Source organism: Talpa occidentalis, unplaced genomic scaffold (genome assembly GCF_014898055.3).
Source record: "Talpa occidentalis isolate TD23 unplaced genomic scaffold, MPIMG_talOcc4v2.1 talOcc4.8, whole genome shotgun sequence".
NCBI classification, from domain to species: domain Eukaryota; kingdom Metazoa; phylum Chordata; class Mammalia; order Eulipotyphla; family Talpidae; genus Talpa; species Talpa occidentalis.
The window spans coordinates 40845815-40865561 of NW_023605194.1; the positions used below are offsets into that span (position 1 = coordinate 40845815).

At 33.8% G+C, this 19747-nt stretch overlaps 1 protein-coding gene across 2 annotated transcripts in view; it reads right to left on the reverse strand.

The window, feature by feature from the left end:
* Positions 1–19747, reverse strand: part of ADK (adenosine kinase) — a 430089-nt gene that overhangs the window by 56240 nt on the left and 354102 nt on the right. For both annotated transcript variants that reach the window (XM_054690530.1, XM_054690531.1), the window contains exon 9: positions 18530–18644. In XM_054690530.1, the coding sequence (XP_054546505.1) occupies positions 18530–18644 (115 nt within the window). The remainder of the gene's footprint in view (positions 1–18529; positions 18645–19747) is intronic.

Sequence of the window (19747 nt, forward strand, 5' to 3'; positions counted from 1 at the left end):
AGATGTACCAGGTATCTCTAAGATAATTTCTAGTTCTTGTTTGCATAAAAAATCCAAACCCACAAATCAGTTTACAAGTCAGTTTTTAAATATATTGTTTTCCTGATCACTAACATAACGTGAATTCATACTTTCATGATTTCTATGGCACATATTTCGGTAAAATTCACATAATCTTTTACACTATTCACTTGTTTATAATTCACCTTCCTGATTTAGGTATAAGCTATTTGAAGTAAAGGTCACATGCTTTTGTATACAATATTACCCCAGCACAATATGTTATTCATAATAGTACTGGTTCAATTTAACACTGTCATAGTAAACAAGTTTAAACAAGTTGCAATTTGCTTTCTGTCATGAACATGTTTAGATATTTTATCTGCTGCTGACATTTCAAGCTGTAATTTTGCTTGCATGAGCTCCTTACTCATTTCACCATGCTTGTATCTTTCCCTGGTCTTTACAGTTCAAGCTGCTCTTGCAGAGTTGGGTACCAACTTTAAGTTAGTCCCAATTAGACCAGAATACATATCAAGAGCATATCACAGAATTACTTTTAGACATTCAGAAGTAAGCTGCAGTGGCCCAACTGTGACTGCAAAGCTCTTGTTTTACCTCAGTAAGTTGTCTTCTGCACTAATTAGTCCTGGGAATTGGACTGATCTTCTGTCTAGCATCTCTATCCTTATCCTTGAGTGATGGTCCTTCTTAAAATTTTAGTCTCCACTTTCCAAAATGGGTCTGCTCTTAATTCCAAAGTGTTTGTTAGACATTTTAGTGCTTGCCAGCTTCTGGCAACTTTTTTTCTTTCCTTTAAGACAGATGTAGCTCCTTTCAGATAAGAACAGACCTCTCTGAATGACACTGTTTACCTCCTGAGAAAGAGGTTTTTCCATTACCATTCCAAGCTCACATATGTGCTCATACTAGAATAGCTGAGGTTGCTGTATGCCCTTAGACTAACTTAATGCCAGATTTGCTACCAACACCTATATCCAGAACATCTTATCTCAATACCTGTCTCACCTGGGTTAAGTTTTATCAGTCTCTTCTGGCTCTGTGTTCCTGACTTTCCTGCATAACCAAACGACTATGCCTCTTTCCTGGACAATTAATCTAACTTACTATAACCTAATCTATCACAGCTTTGACTTATGAATGACAAAACAGCACAAGAGGTCAACACCCTGAACTTCTTAGGTTGGCATGACTCATCTGAAGTAAAATTATCACCCCAATAGCATCTATATATTATTTCTATTTTCTTCTGTTAGGGAAAATTGAGAATAACTCAAAGAAAAACAGCAAGGTATGTTTTGAAGCTGAACTGAGACCACCAAATACAGAGTAACACATGGAAAGTTGGGTTGCAAAAAGATCCCAGATTAAATGTCAGTACTGTCAATGGTGACAAATGCCTCTGTGCTTTATAGGTAAGTTTACAAGTGGCATTCTGGGCTGGGTTCTTGCTATGATGTGATAAAGAAACCTGACTGATTCACTTCTTATGCTGACATACCAACAAACAGGTTTCTAAAAGTTTACTGAAGCCTACAGTCAAAGTAAAAAGTTTAAATATACACATGGATTTTTTTCTCCCCCCTACCCAACTGCTCTCTGTACTTGTAAAAACACCCAACAAAACAAATCTGAGTATAGATATCCTTCATGCAGCAATATTAAGATAAAAACTGATAACCTTTAGGTCATTTCAAAAGAAAGCTTTTTGATTACCCCTTGAGTCAAATTCCCAAAATAGCTAGAGTCAAGGCTCTAAGCTTAAGTTTATATGGATTTCTATGAGAGCCAAAGGCCTGAACACTTTAACAGATTTAGACTAGCAAACTGCAAAACTTGTTCTGTTTATTTGATCATAACAAATAGCACTGCTAATCTTTCACAGTTATCACACTACAATTTCTAATTTATGGTACAAATGAAATGGTAAATCCTACTGTAACACACTAAGTCAAGGTCATGATTTGCTTTCTAGAACTCATGGGCATATTCAGATTAGCCAGCAATTTGAACAGAAATATATACCTTGTTGGGAATCCATATAATTGTTCCGGGGAATTAGACCTTTTTGTCTAGGCCTCCACCTGTTATTTCTCATCCAATCTTTCTTAAGACCGAGATACCCTCTAGATATTTAAACAACATCTACAGGGAATAAGACAATTTTAAAACAGTTTCTTCATTAAAATGTGAGTTAAAGAAGGAAGAGTGTTTTATAGAAAATTAAAGCACAAAGATCTAAAAAATTCCTTTCCATAAAGATCTACTATGAATCATAGAACATAATCACATTATTCATCTTTCAAATGTAGATTATTTAGTGAAGACATCTTCCTACTGTTCTAAATTTTAGGTGGTACACCATGTAGTTTTGGCCTCTAATCCAGGAATTTCTCCTGGAAATAGAGACATTTCTCCGATATTACCTGACGGTTTTATGTAGATTTAAAAATGGGGGTTATTTTTATATAGTTTATTTTACTTTAAACATTATTTTGAATTTCTGATTCCCAGAATTTATTATCTTAATTTCTATAATTTATTTAACAGCTACAGTAGCTCTTAATTTGGTATCACCATAAATTTTATTAATGGGTTACTTACTCTTTTTCCTTAATTTAAAGAAAAATCTGCTTACTAAAGAGCTAGTCGAGTAGCAATACTTTTAGAAAGACTTGGTATAAACTTTCTCCATTACTGAATTCATTAGCCTTTTGCACCAGTCTTTGTTTATCATCTTTAAACCAAGCCAATCTTTATTAATTTTCTAAGGCATTTTCCCTAGTGCTTTTACCATGATTTATATATAGCTCTTTTTCTCTACAGTTTTTCTAACCCTATCAAATTTCTCTCACTCTAAGCCCATGGGATTATTCATTACTAATACATTTTTGAAGAATTATTGCAGCGTTTATTCTTTGACATTTAATTAAAAAAATCTTCATCTTTAGTATTTGTTGATCCCTTTGTAACACAGCTCTATAAACAAATGGAAATATAGTTCCTTTCTTTTATGGAACTATTTTTAACTACAACAAAATATTTCTCAGCCCAAAATGACCTCTTCCTTTTCTGTGTGTGTTAAGCACTTAATCATGTATTGCCCAGCATTGCATTCAAAGGCCCATCACAATTTACCATTTCATGCCTCCCTCCCTCTCCAATATTTGCTGTTCTTTGTGATACATCATACTTATTTTATCTTTTGATCTTATTATTCCAGTAATGTAGAATAATTCTGTAATCTCAACTCACTAGCAGTGTAAGTGTTCTTCAAAGCCTAGTACAAACACTATTTACTTTGTGAAACTTTCCTCAGCCTCTTGTTACTACTGTTCTATAAATATTAGTTCACAGAAGTTGTATACAATTTCTCATATTACCAGATTATGTCTCTCTACATTTTAAGAAAACAAACTTGTCTTACTCATAATTCTTGTCACATAGTGGACATTTAATAAAAACATACTGATTTGAATCCATTTGTTATTTTACTGTTTTATCTATTGATGTCTTGCCCCTCCAACTTATCCTGCTTGAGGTTACAAAAACTCTTGACTTCTTCAGGTTCTGTATTCTGGCAGATTCTTAGCACATCATCAAGAATCTTTGAATTAGAAGAAATGTTAGCAATAACACAGTCCAAATTCCTAAGTAATGCAAGAATTCATTTTACCAAATACCTTTGCTTAAATATCTATGATTAGTGTGACTGTATGAACTGGTATACCCAGGATAGTCCTAGTATAATAAACAGACACCCTTTTCACTCTCAAATATATGGGGTTTTGATAGTTTTATTATCATCTTAATATTGAAAACTTGCTTACTTCCTAACAAGTACTAAACAGATAAACAGTCTTAATTATTGCATGCTTGAATTCTGAATCATGTGAACATATAGCTGCTATTCACAAAACAATAAAAAAAATTTCCTCTTCATTAGAGGTGGGCATGGAGTTGAATTATAGGACTAAAGCAAACAGTTGAGAGTACAGGCAAAATTTACTATAATAAATAAATCAGATGGCTGTCAAGTTATTAACTTGATAAAAATTAGAACATTTTCTTGAGACTTTAGATTGTTAAACCAGAAATACTCGAAACATAAGAACTTAAAATAGCTGAAGCAGAGAAAAGCTAAATAATCTTTATGGGCCCAAACTAAACAAAGTTGAGAAAATTCTCAGGAATGCTGGCTTTTATTGGGCTACTTAAAAAAAAAAATCTGTGAATCAAAAGAATATGCACTTCTAAAGAAGTTTAATTAGGATAAGTCATTCTGGCAAAGGCTCAAAGAAATAAGGCAATAGTTAAGTTTTCGTTTGAGTATAGTTTTTCATATCCAATATGTAACAACTTTATTTCTTTTAGCTGAGGAAAATTTTAGCTGTTCAGTTATCAATCTGAATCAGACTTTTCTGCTACACCTCCAAAGACTTTTATCTGAGCCAAAAACTTGCATGCAGTGTTTCAGCCAAAATATAATTCTGATGCCAAGCTGTAATGTTCTGAAAAATGAAATTTAGCATCTAATTGAATTTCAGAAGAATTACTCACTGGCTACAAACAATAATTATTCTGAAAAATCATTTGGTAATATATCTTTTTAGATAAATATACATTTGCATTATATTTTCCTCAAGAGCTTTCAATTATAGAAATTTATTATTTGGGGTTTTAAAAGAAAATGGATATATTTTATAAGAACCAATTATGCTAATGTGTATATATAACCTCGAAGTATGTAGGTAAATGTAGCTAGCGTCTAGATATCCAAGCACAAAATGCATTTATAAGATATGCATTCATACCTCCATAGCAAATTGTTTCACAGCTCTAACAAATAATAACTAAAAAGTTGTCTTGGAATTGGAGATTATTTGACAGATATTCTGAAAACACAGCTAACCAAAAATGGCCTAGATCACACATGGAAGCTTCCTTGGGTCAAGGGGTCTCTGGATGTATTCCTATAAGATTTATCTTACTGAAGTCTATGAGTACTGCCTTTATAGTTAAGTGTGGTTAAGTGTAAAGAGGTTAACTTAAATAGTGAAATTTTAAATATACATTCTGAAGCATTTTTTTTTAAGGTACACTGTAAGCCAGGATCTTTCCAAATTTGGTGCTGTTGATATTTTGGGCAAGATAATTTTTTGATGTAGGTGGCTGACCTATGGATTATAGAATGTGTAGTGGAATCTCTGGTCTGTATCCATTAGATGCCAGTTGAATTCCTCAATCTTCCCCTACCTCCACCACCTGCCCAGTTATGACAACAAAAAGTGAGGGCAAAAGTCACTTCTTTTTTTTTTTTTTTAATATTTTTTTTTTAATAGAGGCATGTTTTATTTATTTATTTTATTTTATTTGTTTGTTTGTTTTTTTTTGTTTATACATGCACTGGGTACAGTCAGAAGCACGGGAGGGTGAGAGAATTCACCAGAGCCAGAGCGAAGAGCAGAGCAGGCAGAAGGACCGAAGTACACTGCTAAGGGGAGCAGCGGGCGGCAGGAGAGGTCTGCGCGCCATGTGGGACCCTCCTCCGGTGGCCGGGGAGCAGCCAGGGATCGAACCGGCGCTGCAGAGGCTGTGGGCAGCTTCACAACCTAGCGCTCAACCGCTGCGCCACCGGGGAGGCCCAAAAGTCACTTCTAGTTGAGAACCACCACTATAAATAAATGAGGCAATATGATAGAACAGGTTAAACTAGAGTGGGATTTAAGAGGCGAGGTTCTACTTCAACTGTTTTTATCTCCTAACTTTGGGATCAGCTAAGAACATGATGGAACAAATATATGAATCCAATCGCTTTCTTGGGCCATATATTGAATAGAGGCTTTAATTTAGGATCTAATGTCATAACTTACAACAAATCAACCCTTACATTTTAAACTGTGATAAAAGTTGCAAGACTAAAAAATTTTAAAAAGTAAGGGAAGACAGCACAATGGACTATAGTGATGGATTATGGGTAATTTGGTAGTGGGTATACTATGGTGGCAATACCTGATGGGAGTATCCAAATATTACCTCAACGAAAAATAAATAAATTAAAAAATGAATGAATGGATGAGAATTGCAAAGGTAGCCAGGATATGATGGGGGCAAGATCCCTGAGTAAAGGGAATCGTACAGTGCTAGGTTGATGTTCTAAAACCTCAGATATTTGCAAATTCCTGGTGCTGGGTAAGCAGCTGAAAATCTAGATAATGTGTTATTACTAAGATACATAGAAACATACTGAAATTTTGGCAATTTTCAGGGTGGTAAGGCAAAAAAAAATGTAGTTACACAGGTTTTCTTCTTTGAGGTATTTGCCAAATACCATTGAGGTATTTATAAAGAAGCAGGATGAGCCAAGACATTAAGTAGAAGATTTCTAAAAGTCAGGTTAGGCCTCCCTGGTGGCGCAGGGGTGGAAGTCAGTGCTATCAAACTATCAACATCCAACTACAGCACAAGTTCGATCCCTGGCTGGCCAGGGAGCAACCCATATGGTGCAACAGACCTCTCCTGCCTTGCCTGTTGCTCTCCTCAGCAGTGTATTTCAGTAGATCTGCCTGTTCTGCTCCCCACTTTCTGGTGAATCCTCTCACCCCTCCCCCCCACCGCTGGCTTACACCCTGGTTCTTGTATGCATAAATAAATAAATCTCTTTTAAAATAAATCTTTATAAAAATATATAAAAGGCAGGTTAGTCTTTTGGCAGTTGTGTGGTGTAAAAGAGATAAAAATTAGAGTTCACAACCCCCTAAGGAGCAGGGATTATAGAACACACTGTAGGATTTTAGTTGAAATTTTAGAGAGTTACAACTTCAGAGAGTGGCAAATAAGTAGTAGATTGAGCCTTATTAAAATTGCAATGAAACATTAAGTTGCCTCAGTCCTTGACTTGTCTTTACTCAAACTGCCTTCTACAGAAGATAACATCATCAATAGAAATGATGCACCAATCCCTCCCCCAACCCTCAGGAAGGTAAATACGAGGAAAGCCAGAATCAAGTATAAAGTTAAAATAAAAAAAACCCTAAAAATCAGCCATAAAATATGAAAATAATAAATTCAAAGTTGCAAGAATAAAAACAACAGGTGATCTCTCAACAACAATAAGAACAGATAAAGTAATGGAAGATCATCTATACAGAGCTCAAAGAATATAACTGCTAATATAAAGTTAATGAAAGGAATATAAAAAAATTTCCAAAAACCAAGAGATTCATACATTGACTGAAATAATAAAGGAAGTTGTTTAAACAAAGAAAAATTATGAAATACTTCATAATTATTCATATGAAAACAGACAAAAACTAAACGAGAACATAAATGATCTGGACAAGAAAATTAACAAACTTGACCTAACTACATATATATAAAATCATATTTAAGAACGTCAGCCTATTCATTTTGCTAAAATACACAAAAATTATGTATAAAATTGACCATATGGTAGACAGTAAGACAAAATGTCAACAAATTTTAGAATAAAAATCATTAACTTCATAGAACACAATGAAGTTAAATAAGAAATCATGAACAAAACATAATTACAAAATCTCCAAGTATTTGGAAATTAAGCAAACTTTCTAAATAACTTACAGATTAAAGACAAAATTACAAGAAAATTAGAAAGAATTTTGAAATTAAATAATGAAAATATCAAAAGTTATATAGAAAACGATGAAAATAGTAAATGTCAGAAATTTAATATTAAAAAAACAAAGTAAAGAAATTAACAAAGCTGGCTTTATAATTGTTCTTTATAAGATTAACTAAATGGATAAACTTTGAAGTGGCCATGAAAACGTGTATAGCAGATTTGCCACATGGGACATAACTGGCTGATGGTTCCAGATGTACTCTCAATTCACTACTGCATTCAAGCTGATGCCACATTTGACAAGTGTGGGACTGAGTGTGATAGGAATATAATGGACACCTATTTCTGAGAGACATGGGACTCCTTTGGGCAACTGTACTTGAAGGGGAATTCTGGCTTGAGGATTCCCCAATGGCCTTGTCAAAAATGAACTATATTGCAATCTCAGCCTCTTCTGCCCAGTTTTCAATCCTTCCCTCTCAGCAATACAGAGTTCAGACCTGTACTACAGTTTGAAAGGTTTCTTTGCCTCCTCTGGCTCCTACTCTATTATTCCTCACAGGTGTTTCCTCAATAACTCTCTTGAATGTCTGACCTCATCTTGGCACCTACATCTTGGAAAATACAAAGTAAATTAAATCAAGGGGAAGATAAAGAGCACAAATGTGAAAGATTAGGAATTTAAAGAAGAACATCATTATAGATCTACAGTAATTAGAAAGATGACAGTATATTACAATTTTATGTTAATTAATTTGAATAGATGAGTAAACAAAGTCTTTAAAAATACAACTTATAAAAAACTTGTATAGGAAGAAATAGAAAAAACAACAGTCCTGCTCAACTAAAGAAGCTGAAATTGGAATGAAAAACAACATACAAAGTATTTCCTATGCTCAAATATTTTGATGGGTGAATTCTTTCAAATTTTTACCAAAAAATAATATCAATCTTATTAAACTACTCCAGAACAGAAAAAGGCACTTTCTAATTCACTTTATAAGGTCATCACATGTGTATTAATTACCAAACCAAAATGAGGTTGTCACAAAAAAGGAAAATTATAAAACAAATCCTTACATGAACAACTCTGCAAAAATCTGAACCAAGTATATCATCAGATCAAAATCTAATGACTTATTAAAAGAAAATCAAGACTGGGCCTCCCCGGTGGCGCAGCGGTTAGGCGCTGGGTGGCGAAGCTGCCCGCAGACTCCGCAGCGCCGGTTCAATCCCCGGCTGCTCCCCGGCCACCAGAGGAGGGTCCCACATGGCGCGCAGACCTCTCCTGCCGCCAGCTGCTCCCCTCAGCAGTGTACTTCGGTCCTTCTGCCTGCTCTGCTCCCCACTCTGGCTCTGGTGAATTCTCTCACCCTCCCGCACTTCTGACTGTACCCAGTGCTTGTATAAATAAATAAAATAAATAAAAATAAATCTTAAAAAAAAAAAAAGAAAATCAAGACTATGTTGGGATTAGTCTAAGAATGCAAAGGAAATTTGCCATTGTAAAATCAAGCTATAATTTACATGTTAAAATAAAAAGGGGAAGAAAATCAATTATAATCTTAATACTGTAGATGCAGAAAAGTTATTTGATAGTCTACAGAAAACAACTTTTTAATGAAATATTGAAGGTTTTTCACTTGAGACTGAGAAGAGTTAAAGATGTTTACTATACCATTTCAATTGCATTGTTATTAATAGTTATTGCAGAAAAGAGCAAGAAAAGCAGAATGATTAAAACATGAAACTGACATTATTCAAAGATGATATCATTATAAAGATAGGAAATCCAAAAGACTCAACAGACATGATGTATAAGTGAAAACAAAGTTATTATAAGAAAACCTATTTACAATGGCCTCCCTGGTGACCTACAAGCAAAGTCTCAGCGCTCTCATGCTATCACCACCATGGCCTGAGTTTGATTCCTGGCCAGGGAGTTAACTCACATGGTACAGCAGACCTCTCCTATTTTGCCCACTGCTCCCCTTAGCAGTGTATTTCAGTAGATGCACCTGTTCTGCTCCCCACTCTGTCTCTGGTGAATCCTCTAACCTCCTACATCTCTGGCCTATATCCCAGTTTTTCTGTGTATAAATAAATAAGTAAATAAATAAATAAATCTTTAGGGGAAAAACTCTATTTACAAGTTAAAAAGAACCTGAAGTCTAAAAGGATGCCATTTAATAATGGATAGTATAAGGAAATAATCAGGCAGCTTACAAAAAGACAAATGCACACACACATAACCATTATACCAAAAACAATCAGCTTTCTGAGAAAAATTTCAGATCACATAAATTAATGGAGGGAAATACTCTATGAATTGGAAGACAAAATACTATAAATGTGTCCGTTAATGCTTGCTTTGCATGTTTATGTAGTCTGAATAAATATTCTAATAAAAATTACATTTTGAGGGGGAGAATGACAATTAACATGCTGATTATAGAAACTGTAGAAATGCAAGAGGCCCAGAAAAGCTAGGAAACTCATGAAGAACAAAGCTGGAAAACTGACATTACCAGATAAAAAAGACTGACTATACACTAAGTAGTTATACAGATACAAGGACAATAGTTAAGTCTGGTACAAGGATAGGCAGAACAATGGATTAAAAGAGAGCCTAAAAAAAACTCCCAAACCTAAGATCATCTTAAATATAACACAGGTGTTAATTTAGTTATGGAAAGGGTCACTTTTTCAATGACTGACAATGGGTCACCTAGTTATTCATATGTGTAAAAGAAATGAGTGATATCCTCTACCCCATATCATATATAAAAATAATTCTAATTCTAGATGGTTTGTGGATCTGGATGAAAAGAATGAAAGAATAAAAGTTACAGGGGAAAAAAAACCAGGAAAATATTTTCATGAGGTTTGGAATATGCAAAGATTTTCTTTAAAAGCACACAAAAAGCACCACCCATAATGGGAAAATATATTAAAATTAAGAACCTTTAGTTACCAAAATTTACAAATAAAGAATAAAATGGCAAACTATACAGTAGAGGATATTTGCAATATGTTTCTATCATAAAAGACCTATAAGCAGACTGCTAAAAGAATTATAAATCAACATGGTGATTAATTTATATACCTACCTTATATGGGCAATATATGTCAATATGAACTTCACAAATAAGATATCCAAATGCCAGCAAGTACATGAAAATGTGTTCCACTTCATTTCAACAGGAAAATTACAATTACAACCACAGTGAGATAATATTAGTACACACAAATCAGAAAGAATAAAATAAAAAGATGAATAATAACAAATGCTGGCAAAGATGGAAACAATTAGAGCCATTCTATATGCTTTTAGTGAGAGTACAAATTGGTATGATATGACCATTTGGAAAACTAAATGCAACTCTTCTGTGTCATATCTATGGGAGTGGTTACACATCTACGCATTTGTTAAAACACACAGAACATTACAGCATAGAGTGAATTTTACATAGTAGAAAACAAACAAACAAAACCAACCCAGATATCAAAAGAAACCAAAACATAATGGAAACTCTAATAAATGAAACTAACTGTATTACAAATGAATAATGTAACCATACTTAAGTGGATGGAATGAAAAGAACAAAACTAAATTACTTTGGATAACAGTTTCTTTGTAAGAGTAACGGTGAAGAGCAACCTCTGAGTCAGTAGGTGGTGCTCATAGCCAACTTGATGGTAGAAGGTGGAGTTTTCCAGACTCCACCCCAATTAGGGGCTGATGGGAAAAGGAAACAGAGTGGGAAATTTTTGCAGATAAGCTGCTGGGGGATTTGATAATTAAGCCACTGGTGAGGAAGGGTGTGTTTGGAGAAGCTGCCAGCTTCCTGTGTGTGCCTTCAGTGTAGACCTTAGCCTGTGATCAATGAATGCTATTTGGGGCAAAAGTGCTGGCATCAAGCCATGTGCAAATCTATAAATTCTGTCTCTCAGATCTGCCATTCTTACTCCGGGTGTAAATAAACACTATTTTTATTGATCCTCATGTTGTGTTCGGTTTTGGGGATATTATGGCATTCTTAAGTGCACAGCTGAGGAACCACCAACTGGGTCACCCCTGACTCTAGGTTTATCCTGTTTTGTTTTGACAAAAAGAACTACAAATAAATGCTGTACTTTAGCAAGTACATTTTAGATAATGAGAGCCAGAACTTTCAATGTCAGAGGAAGAAATTATAAGGAATGAGTGAAGGCTACAATGAATTCTGTGTTGTTGAACTGGAATCAAGGGTATCACTTTGGACTCATAGAATTTAAATAAACAGATATAGAAATAAATATAGATGGGTACGGATGCTTGAGTTATCATATGTACAAATATTTATCAACATATTTGCTTAGAGGGCCTACAAGCAATGATACTCAAGTATCAATGGGCATACATAGTACCCCGATCTAGGTTTCTAAATACCATTTGTCAATAAAAGGAACCAACGTTACTTGAAGACAACCAGATTCCAGCCTTGGAATTACCTGGGAAAATATGAGAGCCTAGGGCATCATATATTGTCAAAAAGGGCTCAAAAAAAGGATGGGGACAGATAAAAAGTCTATGTGCTCGGTGATTCTATTTCAAGAAGCAACAAGATAAACTGCCAATAAAAGAGGCTCAAATAAAAGTTACTTTTGGTAAGAAGGGAAATGATTAGGAAAGGAGTATAAACAGAGCCTTCTTTAGTGCTAGAAGTTCTATTTCTTAATATGGAGGAAGTGTCACAGGTGTCTTGACTTAATTTTTTGAAAAGCTGTACCAATTTTTGCATATATACTATATTCAAAAAAAGCTATATGAGATGTTCTATATTTTGATAGTGGTGGTTGTATTTAATTTAGTAAAATATATGTGAATTCTACTATATGTAATTTATAGCTACTATATGTAATAAATCTGACTTAGAAGCCCTTCCAGAAATAAATGCTGTAATAAGGTTTACATATGTCTAGTGTAGGCTGCTTTCCATGTTGCTTTTTAGTAGGATATTGTTTGGTAGAAAGATAGTAGTTAAAAGGAGTCTCAGTTTTTGACAGGCCTGAGATCACCAAACCATACTAAACCATGCTTCAAATAATTTACTTTGTAAGAAAAGTGACAGTTCCATTTACATTTTTCTAAATTATATCTGACCACTTGGCTAATTAAAAGACTTTGTATTTTGTGGTTACAAAAATCTAAAACTGGAACATGAACCAATAATTTAGCTGTTTATATTCCTAGTTAAGAAATAGATTTCATTTAAAATCTCATTTGGTTACATTATTTTCTGAGTGCCATATTCAGACATTCTGAAACAGTATTACTTAATTTGTTTTATCCACAACACCACCAACCTATGCCAACAAGATCATCATTTAAAATTGGTTTGACTGTCAGAGAGATAACATTTTCAAAATGATTTATAATATTTTGTAGCAGTAGGAGTGTGATGATGTGCTGACATTATTCTTCCAGCTGCTGAGATTGTTTTACTTTTTCCATTCTACACTTTCTGTGCTTTATGCCTACCAGAATTGCAAATCACAATGACCTTTTCTTATAGAGAATGGAGAGCATTGAGTGTTTTCAAAGAACATGAAAACTTAACTAAAAAAGTGAGGTGACAAGATTCTTTAAGGGCTCAGGAATTTGAAGACAAGTAACTTCAAAAACCCCATTTACTTCTAAATAACTTACAAAAGGTACTATGATGTGATTATTTTACATTATAAGCTCCTCAAAGGCTGGAGACTATTTAAAATAATATGCAGATTGTTTGTAAGAGTAGATGGGTCTTTGATACTTTTTGATTAACTGAAAAAGAGAAGCATTTACCAAGGACATATTTACTGAAATACTAGATGAGCAGCTGCTAAAACGTTCTGTTTTCATCATCCTATGGGACCTCAGAACTTGAACCAACAATTTCAAATCACCAAATCCAGTGGTTCTCAAAGTGAAAGCTGGAGAATAGACAGCATTGCTTTATCACCTAAGGGAGCTGTTTCAACAGATACACAACTCTACCCTTCCTCCAGACCCCACCACCCTCTTTCTCATTCATCTTCTCGAGGATGTATATTTTAACACTCCTCACAGTGATGTATCAAATGAGGGGATGGTGTTTCCATGAAGGCAAGGTTATATTTACTAAAAGCCTACTAAGTGATTCTGAAATGAAAGCACCAGTCTTACAGTTGAAAAACTATGACCTAATCTATTTTCTCTCTTTGGGCAAAATTACAATTCAAACAATCCAGAAAGAATTCTTTTAAGTATTCAGAATTAAAAAGTCTACAATTTATTCTTCTTTCATTGTTTAAGAAAAGCCACTGTGTAAAATGTATTATTTTCAATTTGGAACAAAAGTCCTATAGCTTTTCCCAATTTTTAGAGCTATAGTTAGTATAGAATACGAAGAAATTTAAAGTTTCTATAAGACATACATATACACACATATGTAAGCATGTATTTATATGATATTTGTTTTTCATTACAATCCTTAATATGATAGAATTTTAATATATGAATGTTACAGATACATCTCTGTTGAAGGGAGGTGCCATTTTCTCCAACCCCACTTAGATGCAGTCTCCGTGGACTACAGGTCCTAGTGTGCTGTTGGGAACGAGGTGTGTAGCTGAGTGGCCAGGTAAAGCTATATAACGCAGAAGGCAGGTGGGCTCTGGAGAGAGCTCTTGTTCAGACAGCTCAAGTTGCAGGTATTGCTAGGAAGGAGACTTGGAAGGAGACACGAGGAGAAGAGACAAGTAGAGACTTGATATAGACACGGGGGTGAGAAGTGGGGGGTGCTGACAACAGCAGTCATTCTCTTGATGTTGTATCTCCTTCTGTTCCAGCTTTCTGGGACCTACTCAGAAGCCCCTTCCTATGGTTCACCTCCAGAAAGCGCCTTAAACTTGCAAGCTTCCATGCCTCCATGGCCCTGCTTTGGGCTAACCCTGTGTGTCTGAATCCTATTTGGCTGGGCATTTACTCAGGAGGGGATGGGTAATTTGGGGTGCTTAATTGGGAAATTCTTATTAGGAACTTTCTTCTCTTTATGTACACTATTCAATTAAAAATCTATCACACCAAGAGTATTATTCCTTTGTCTTTATGTGATGGGTGAAATGACCTCATTTTAGAGGATGCTATTTGGGGGTCCCTCAGTGGCATGCTCACATGAAGACCTCATAGTTGCTACCTAGCAGATAATACAAATCTTCACTCTTAGTTTTTCTCATATTTATAGACAGAAATGAGTTCCCTTGATTTGACTCCCATGCTACCTAATAGGTTCGATTCAACATTTATTAAAAGGATCAAAATGGACAGAATCATCTTTTCTGCCCTCATTCCAGCCTGTTATTCTTATTACTTCCCAGTGCAACCTCCCACCTCACCCCCCAAAAAAAAGCTCGGAACTCATTTAGCCTGCAAGCAATGAAATAAAGATTGATATGTGACAAAACCTCTGGATGAGCTGATACAGAGGATGGATATCCAATCTGAAATACAGGTGACCAAAAAACAGGAAAAATAGAAAAGACTACAGATTCACAGACAACTTTCAAAAGAGAAATCAAAAAAATTATACTTATAAGTGAAAGGAGTTTATAAATATAGCCAAAGGAGAAAGATCTCTAGAATTAAAATCCAAAGAAGCTGATTTTGTTACATTATTGCTAAATGCTACAAACTTAGCAGCAATCATTTAAAAGTGCCTTACAGTGTGAGGTTCAGGAACAATGATTCCTAATTAGTGTTTTAATAAGTGTGTTAGCACTGCCTTGTACCATTCTGGAATGCCACTTATGTTAGATGCAGGGACATTTTCCCTTCCCATCTTCCATTAGTATATTAATGCTAGGAGGTGGGAAAAAACTGATCCATATTCAAGAGGAAAGGAGGGAAAACAATAACAAATTGGCATCTCTTCTGTGAATTGCCCCACAGGCCAAGCATTTTTATGTTCTTAATCATTATTAAATGACTTAACATGACACCCAGTGCCTGGCGAATGATTGCATCCTGACATGAGAACGAATTACAAATGAAATGAAAGATCAAGCCGTATTAGAGGATTGCCTCTGGGAAATGAAAATCTTTAATTCTCTTTTATTATTGACATTTATTTGGCTGCCATGAATAACAACATAGCAAAGAGATTCAGCTATGCTTGTGCACTGAATAGCTTATCCCAGGGCTCAAAACTGCATTAACATTTATCATGTTTGCTTTTGTAGCTGACACCACTGAACAGATTCTCTATCCATCTTGTATTTATCATGCATTGCAGATATAGTACATCCTCTAATTTAAGTTCATTTTCATATAGTGGGAAAAGTAAAGATTAGCCACTGCCTTTCCTCAAATAAATTCCTCCTGGTAAGCATTCCTAAGAATGGTTTAATAGATTTTAATAAAGAACAAAATGACTTGACAAGAAAATTCATTTACAGAATGGGGAAGCTAATTTTAAAGGTTTCAATTTGGGAGAAGATGCCTGTCTGTCTATCTATCTATCTATCTATCTATCTATCTATCTATCTATCTATCTATCTATCTATCTATTAATCTATCTCTGTCTTTCTGTGGAATGTATAAAATCTTAAAACAAATGTCTCCATAAAGAGCAGCCAAGCAGGATTTTATGAATCTGGAGGCAGCATTTCAGTTCTTACAAGATACCAAAGCTGTATATTTCTCACTTTTCCAAACAGTGCTCATTGCTAAGACAGGAACAAGTCACATAATATAGAAAGACAGAAACTCAGATAGTCATTAGCAATTAAGGGATAACTTTTCATGACATATGTTTCTTTTCTCTGTGCAAATTAACAACATGGCTTTTCCTGCCACAACAATAAAAAACTGGATATTATTTGGTACCCTTAGCTCACATGATCTTTGACTGGATTGCCCTAGTTTTAAAAAATCCTTCCTAGAACACTGACTTATTAGCAAGGACACTAATACATCTTAGGAAAACTACAAACTATCTCTGAATCTTGTTACAACCAATTATAGTCTACGCTAATAATTATGATGTGTAATTATACTTCTTTGCATTCACATTTTGAGATTTATTACTTTTATTTCTCAATTAGATTTTTAAGGTTCACATCTTAAATTTCAGTGTTCGGGAGAGTACTAAATAAACACAAAGATAATAATTGCTACTATTTATAATATCTATTAATTAATTGGATGGTTTTAATCTTAATACTTCAGATAGCATTAAAGGTATGTATTTTGACTATAATAGCAAATAGCAAAGGATTAATCATTTTAATCAAGGAAATATTTGTTTAGTAGATGAAATTTCTATTCTATATTTGAGTCCCATAAAAGAGATAGTTGAATAAAAAAGATTTTTTTCTTGATATTTAATACCAATAAATACCTATTTCTGTATTTTATTTGTTCATAATTAAATAAATTTATCATATTACAGCAGTTATTTGTATCTTTCTTTTTTCAGAAAAGACATTTCTAGACTGACATGATCTCCAAAATAGCAAAGTAATTATAAACTACATCAGAGTGATTTTACTCAATTCCCTTTCAAAAAATTATTTTTTTGAAAATAAAACCGTTTCTCCTGAGATAGAAGGGAGATATGTTTACTAAAATAAAAAAAAAAACATAATATGCACATTTTCATAGAAAAGTAATGAACATTCCAAAATTTGTAAGAAATCTCAAAAGAGCCTGAGTAGCCAAAGTTATCCTGAGAAAGAAGAACAAGGCTAAAAGCATCACACTTTCTGATTTTAAATTACATAACCAAACAGTATGTCACTGACATAAAAACAGACTCATAGCTCAATGGAACAGAATAACTAGAAAAAAACCCAAACATATACGGTCAGTTAATTTACAACAAAGAACACAAAAATATACAAGGAGTAAAGACTGATTCTTTGATAAACGATGTGGGGAAATATGGACAGCAGATGCAATGGGAGAAAGTATTTGCAAATTATGTATCCAATAAGGGATAAATATTAAAAAATATAAAGAAATCATATAGCCCAACAGCAAGAAACAAAATATAATTTAAAAATGGCCATAGAATATGAATAAACATTTTTCTAAAGAAGACATACAAATGGCTAATGGGTACATGAAAAAGTACCCAACTTAAGTAATCATTAGGTAAATCCAAGTCAAAACCACAATGAGATATAATCTCACACCTGTTAGAATGGCTACACAAGAATAACAAGTGTTGGTGAAGTTGTGAAGAAAAGGAAACCTTTGGGTTCTGCTGGTGGGAATGTACATTGGTGCAGCCTCCATGGAAAAATTATGGAGGTTCCTCAAATTAAAAACAGAGCCACCATATGATCTAATACTCTCAATTCAGGGTGTTTATCTGAAGTAAAGGAAAACACTAACTTGAAAAATATATATATTCCCATGTTCATTGTAGCATTATTTACCATAGCCAGGACATGAAAATAACCCAAGTATCAGTCAATTAGTGAGTGGATAAAGAAAATATGGGATGAACACACACACACACACACACACACACACTCTTCTATTATTAGTCATAATAATAAAAGCAATCCTGTCATTTGCAAAAAAGTATGGATCTTGAGGGCTTTCTGCTAAATTAAGTATGCTAGAGACAGATAAATACTATATGACCTCATCTATACCAGGAATCTTTAAAAAAGAAAACAAAACAAACTTAAGTCATAGATACAAAAAAGGTTGCCAGAGGTGGAAGCTGGGCATGGGCTAGAAGGCAGGCAAGATGTATGAAGCTGGTTAAAAAGGAATGAAAGAGAAATAGGTACATTGTTTTAAAGAATTTATAATAGAAAAATATAGAAATTTTGTTACAAATGATTAATGTCTATAATACTGAGTTTCCCACAATGTTTGCACAGTACCTGTAGCCATTATAGTATCATCTTTCCCTTGGGTGAAAATCACAATTCGCTGCCTCTTTGAGTTCACCTTTGGAATAGCTTGCGTCTTTTTGGCTATCTCTTTAATGTCTTCAGCCTATTAAAAGAGAGGAGAGAAAAATTTTCGTAACTGGTACAATAAAGCAAAATTTTGTTAGTAGATTAAGGATTTAGATTCTCAGGATCAAAATAAGACAGACTGGAAAAATCTATTAAGAATTATTAAAAAAATTTTTTGCCACATACAAAAGGAAACAGACTAGTCCAATAATCTCCAAGGAACCTGCCATCAAACTATAATAATTTAAATTTATTATAAATCTTAGTTCATCTGCACTCTTACCCTCTCACCTACTGACTTTAGATATTATTTAGAAGTAAGTTTCTAGGTACTATGTAATATCACCTGTAAATTTTTTAGTATGCACCTTGGAAAGATAATAACATAATCGCATAATTATAATATTAAAAAAATTAATAACAATTTCTAATAATATACAGCTTTCAAATTTCCAATTTAAGAGAGATTTGTAAAAAGAGGATTAATAAATTGTTTTGGAGGTTTATCAGACATAATTACACTGACTTTACAAATAATACAGTTGATATAATACCAAAGTTTTCAAAGATATGAAAGAGATGTTTCCTATAAAGAAGATAAAGTTAAGAAATTACAAATTAATTCTAAAAACCATGGTGTTATTTTTCAAATTAAATAGGGCATGATATTTTATATCATATTCTGACTTGACTCTAACACATGAGTTACAGGTAGGATTTCTAGAGTAATCCTTAAATTTTAGATAATTTAAAAATATATGTCTAAATTGAATGAGTCTCTAAAACTGTCAATGGTTTGGGCACTGTAAGTAGTTTATTCTATCACTGTGAAAAGTTTCAAAAAATTATAGGAAAAGAAACATTTCAGAGGGGAAATATATCTGAGTAATGTAAACTAAGTTAATTAGGATACAAGTAACAACAGAGGCGATTATATTTTTGAAGCTATAACAATTGTTAGCAATAACAATTGTTTGTTCACTTCATAACTTTAGATGATATATAAAGCTAAGCTTCTTCTATACCTACATGATGATTGCAGAGAACTGTAGCTTCTGAAAAGAATAGTCACTTGTAGTTGGACAATGCTGCTGACCTTTCAAACATGCTAACTATTTGGCTTTGGTTGCTTATTTTAGA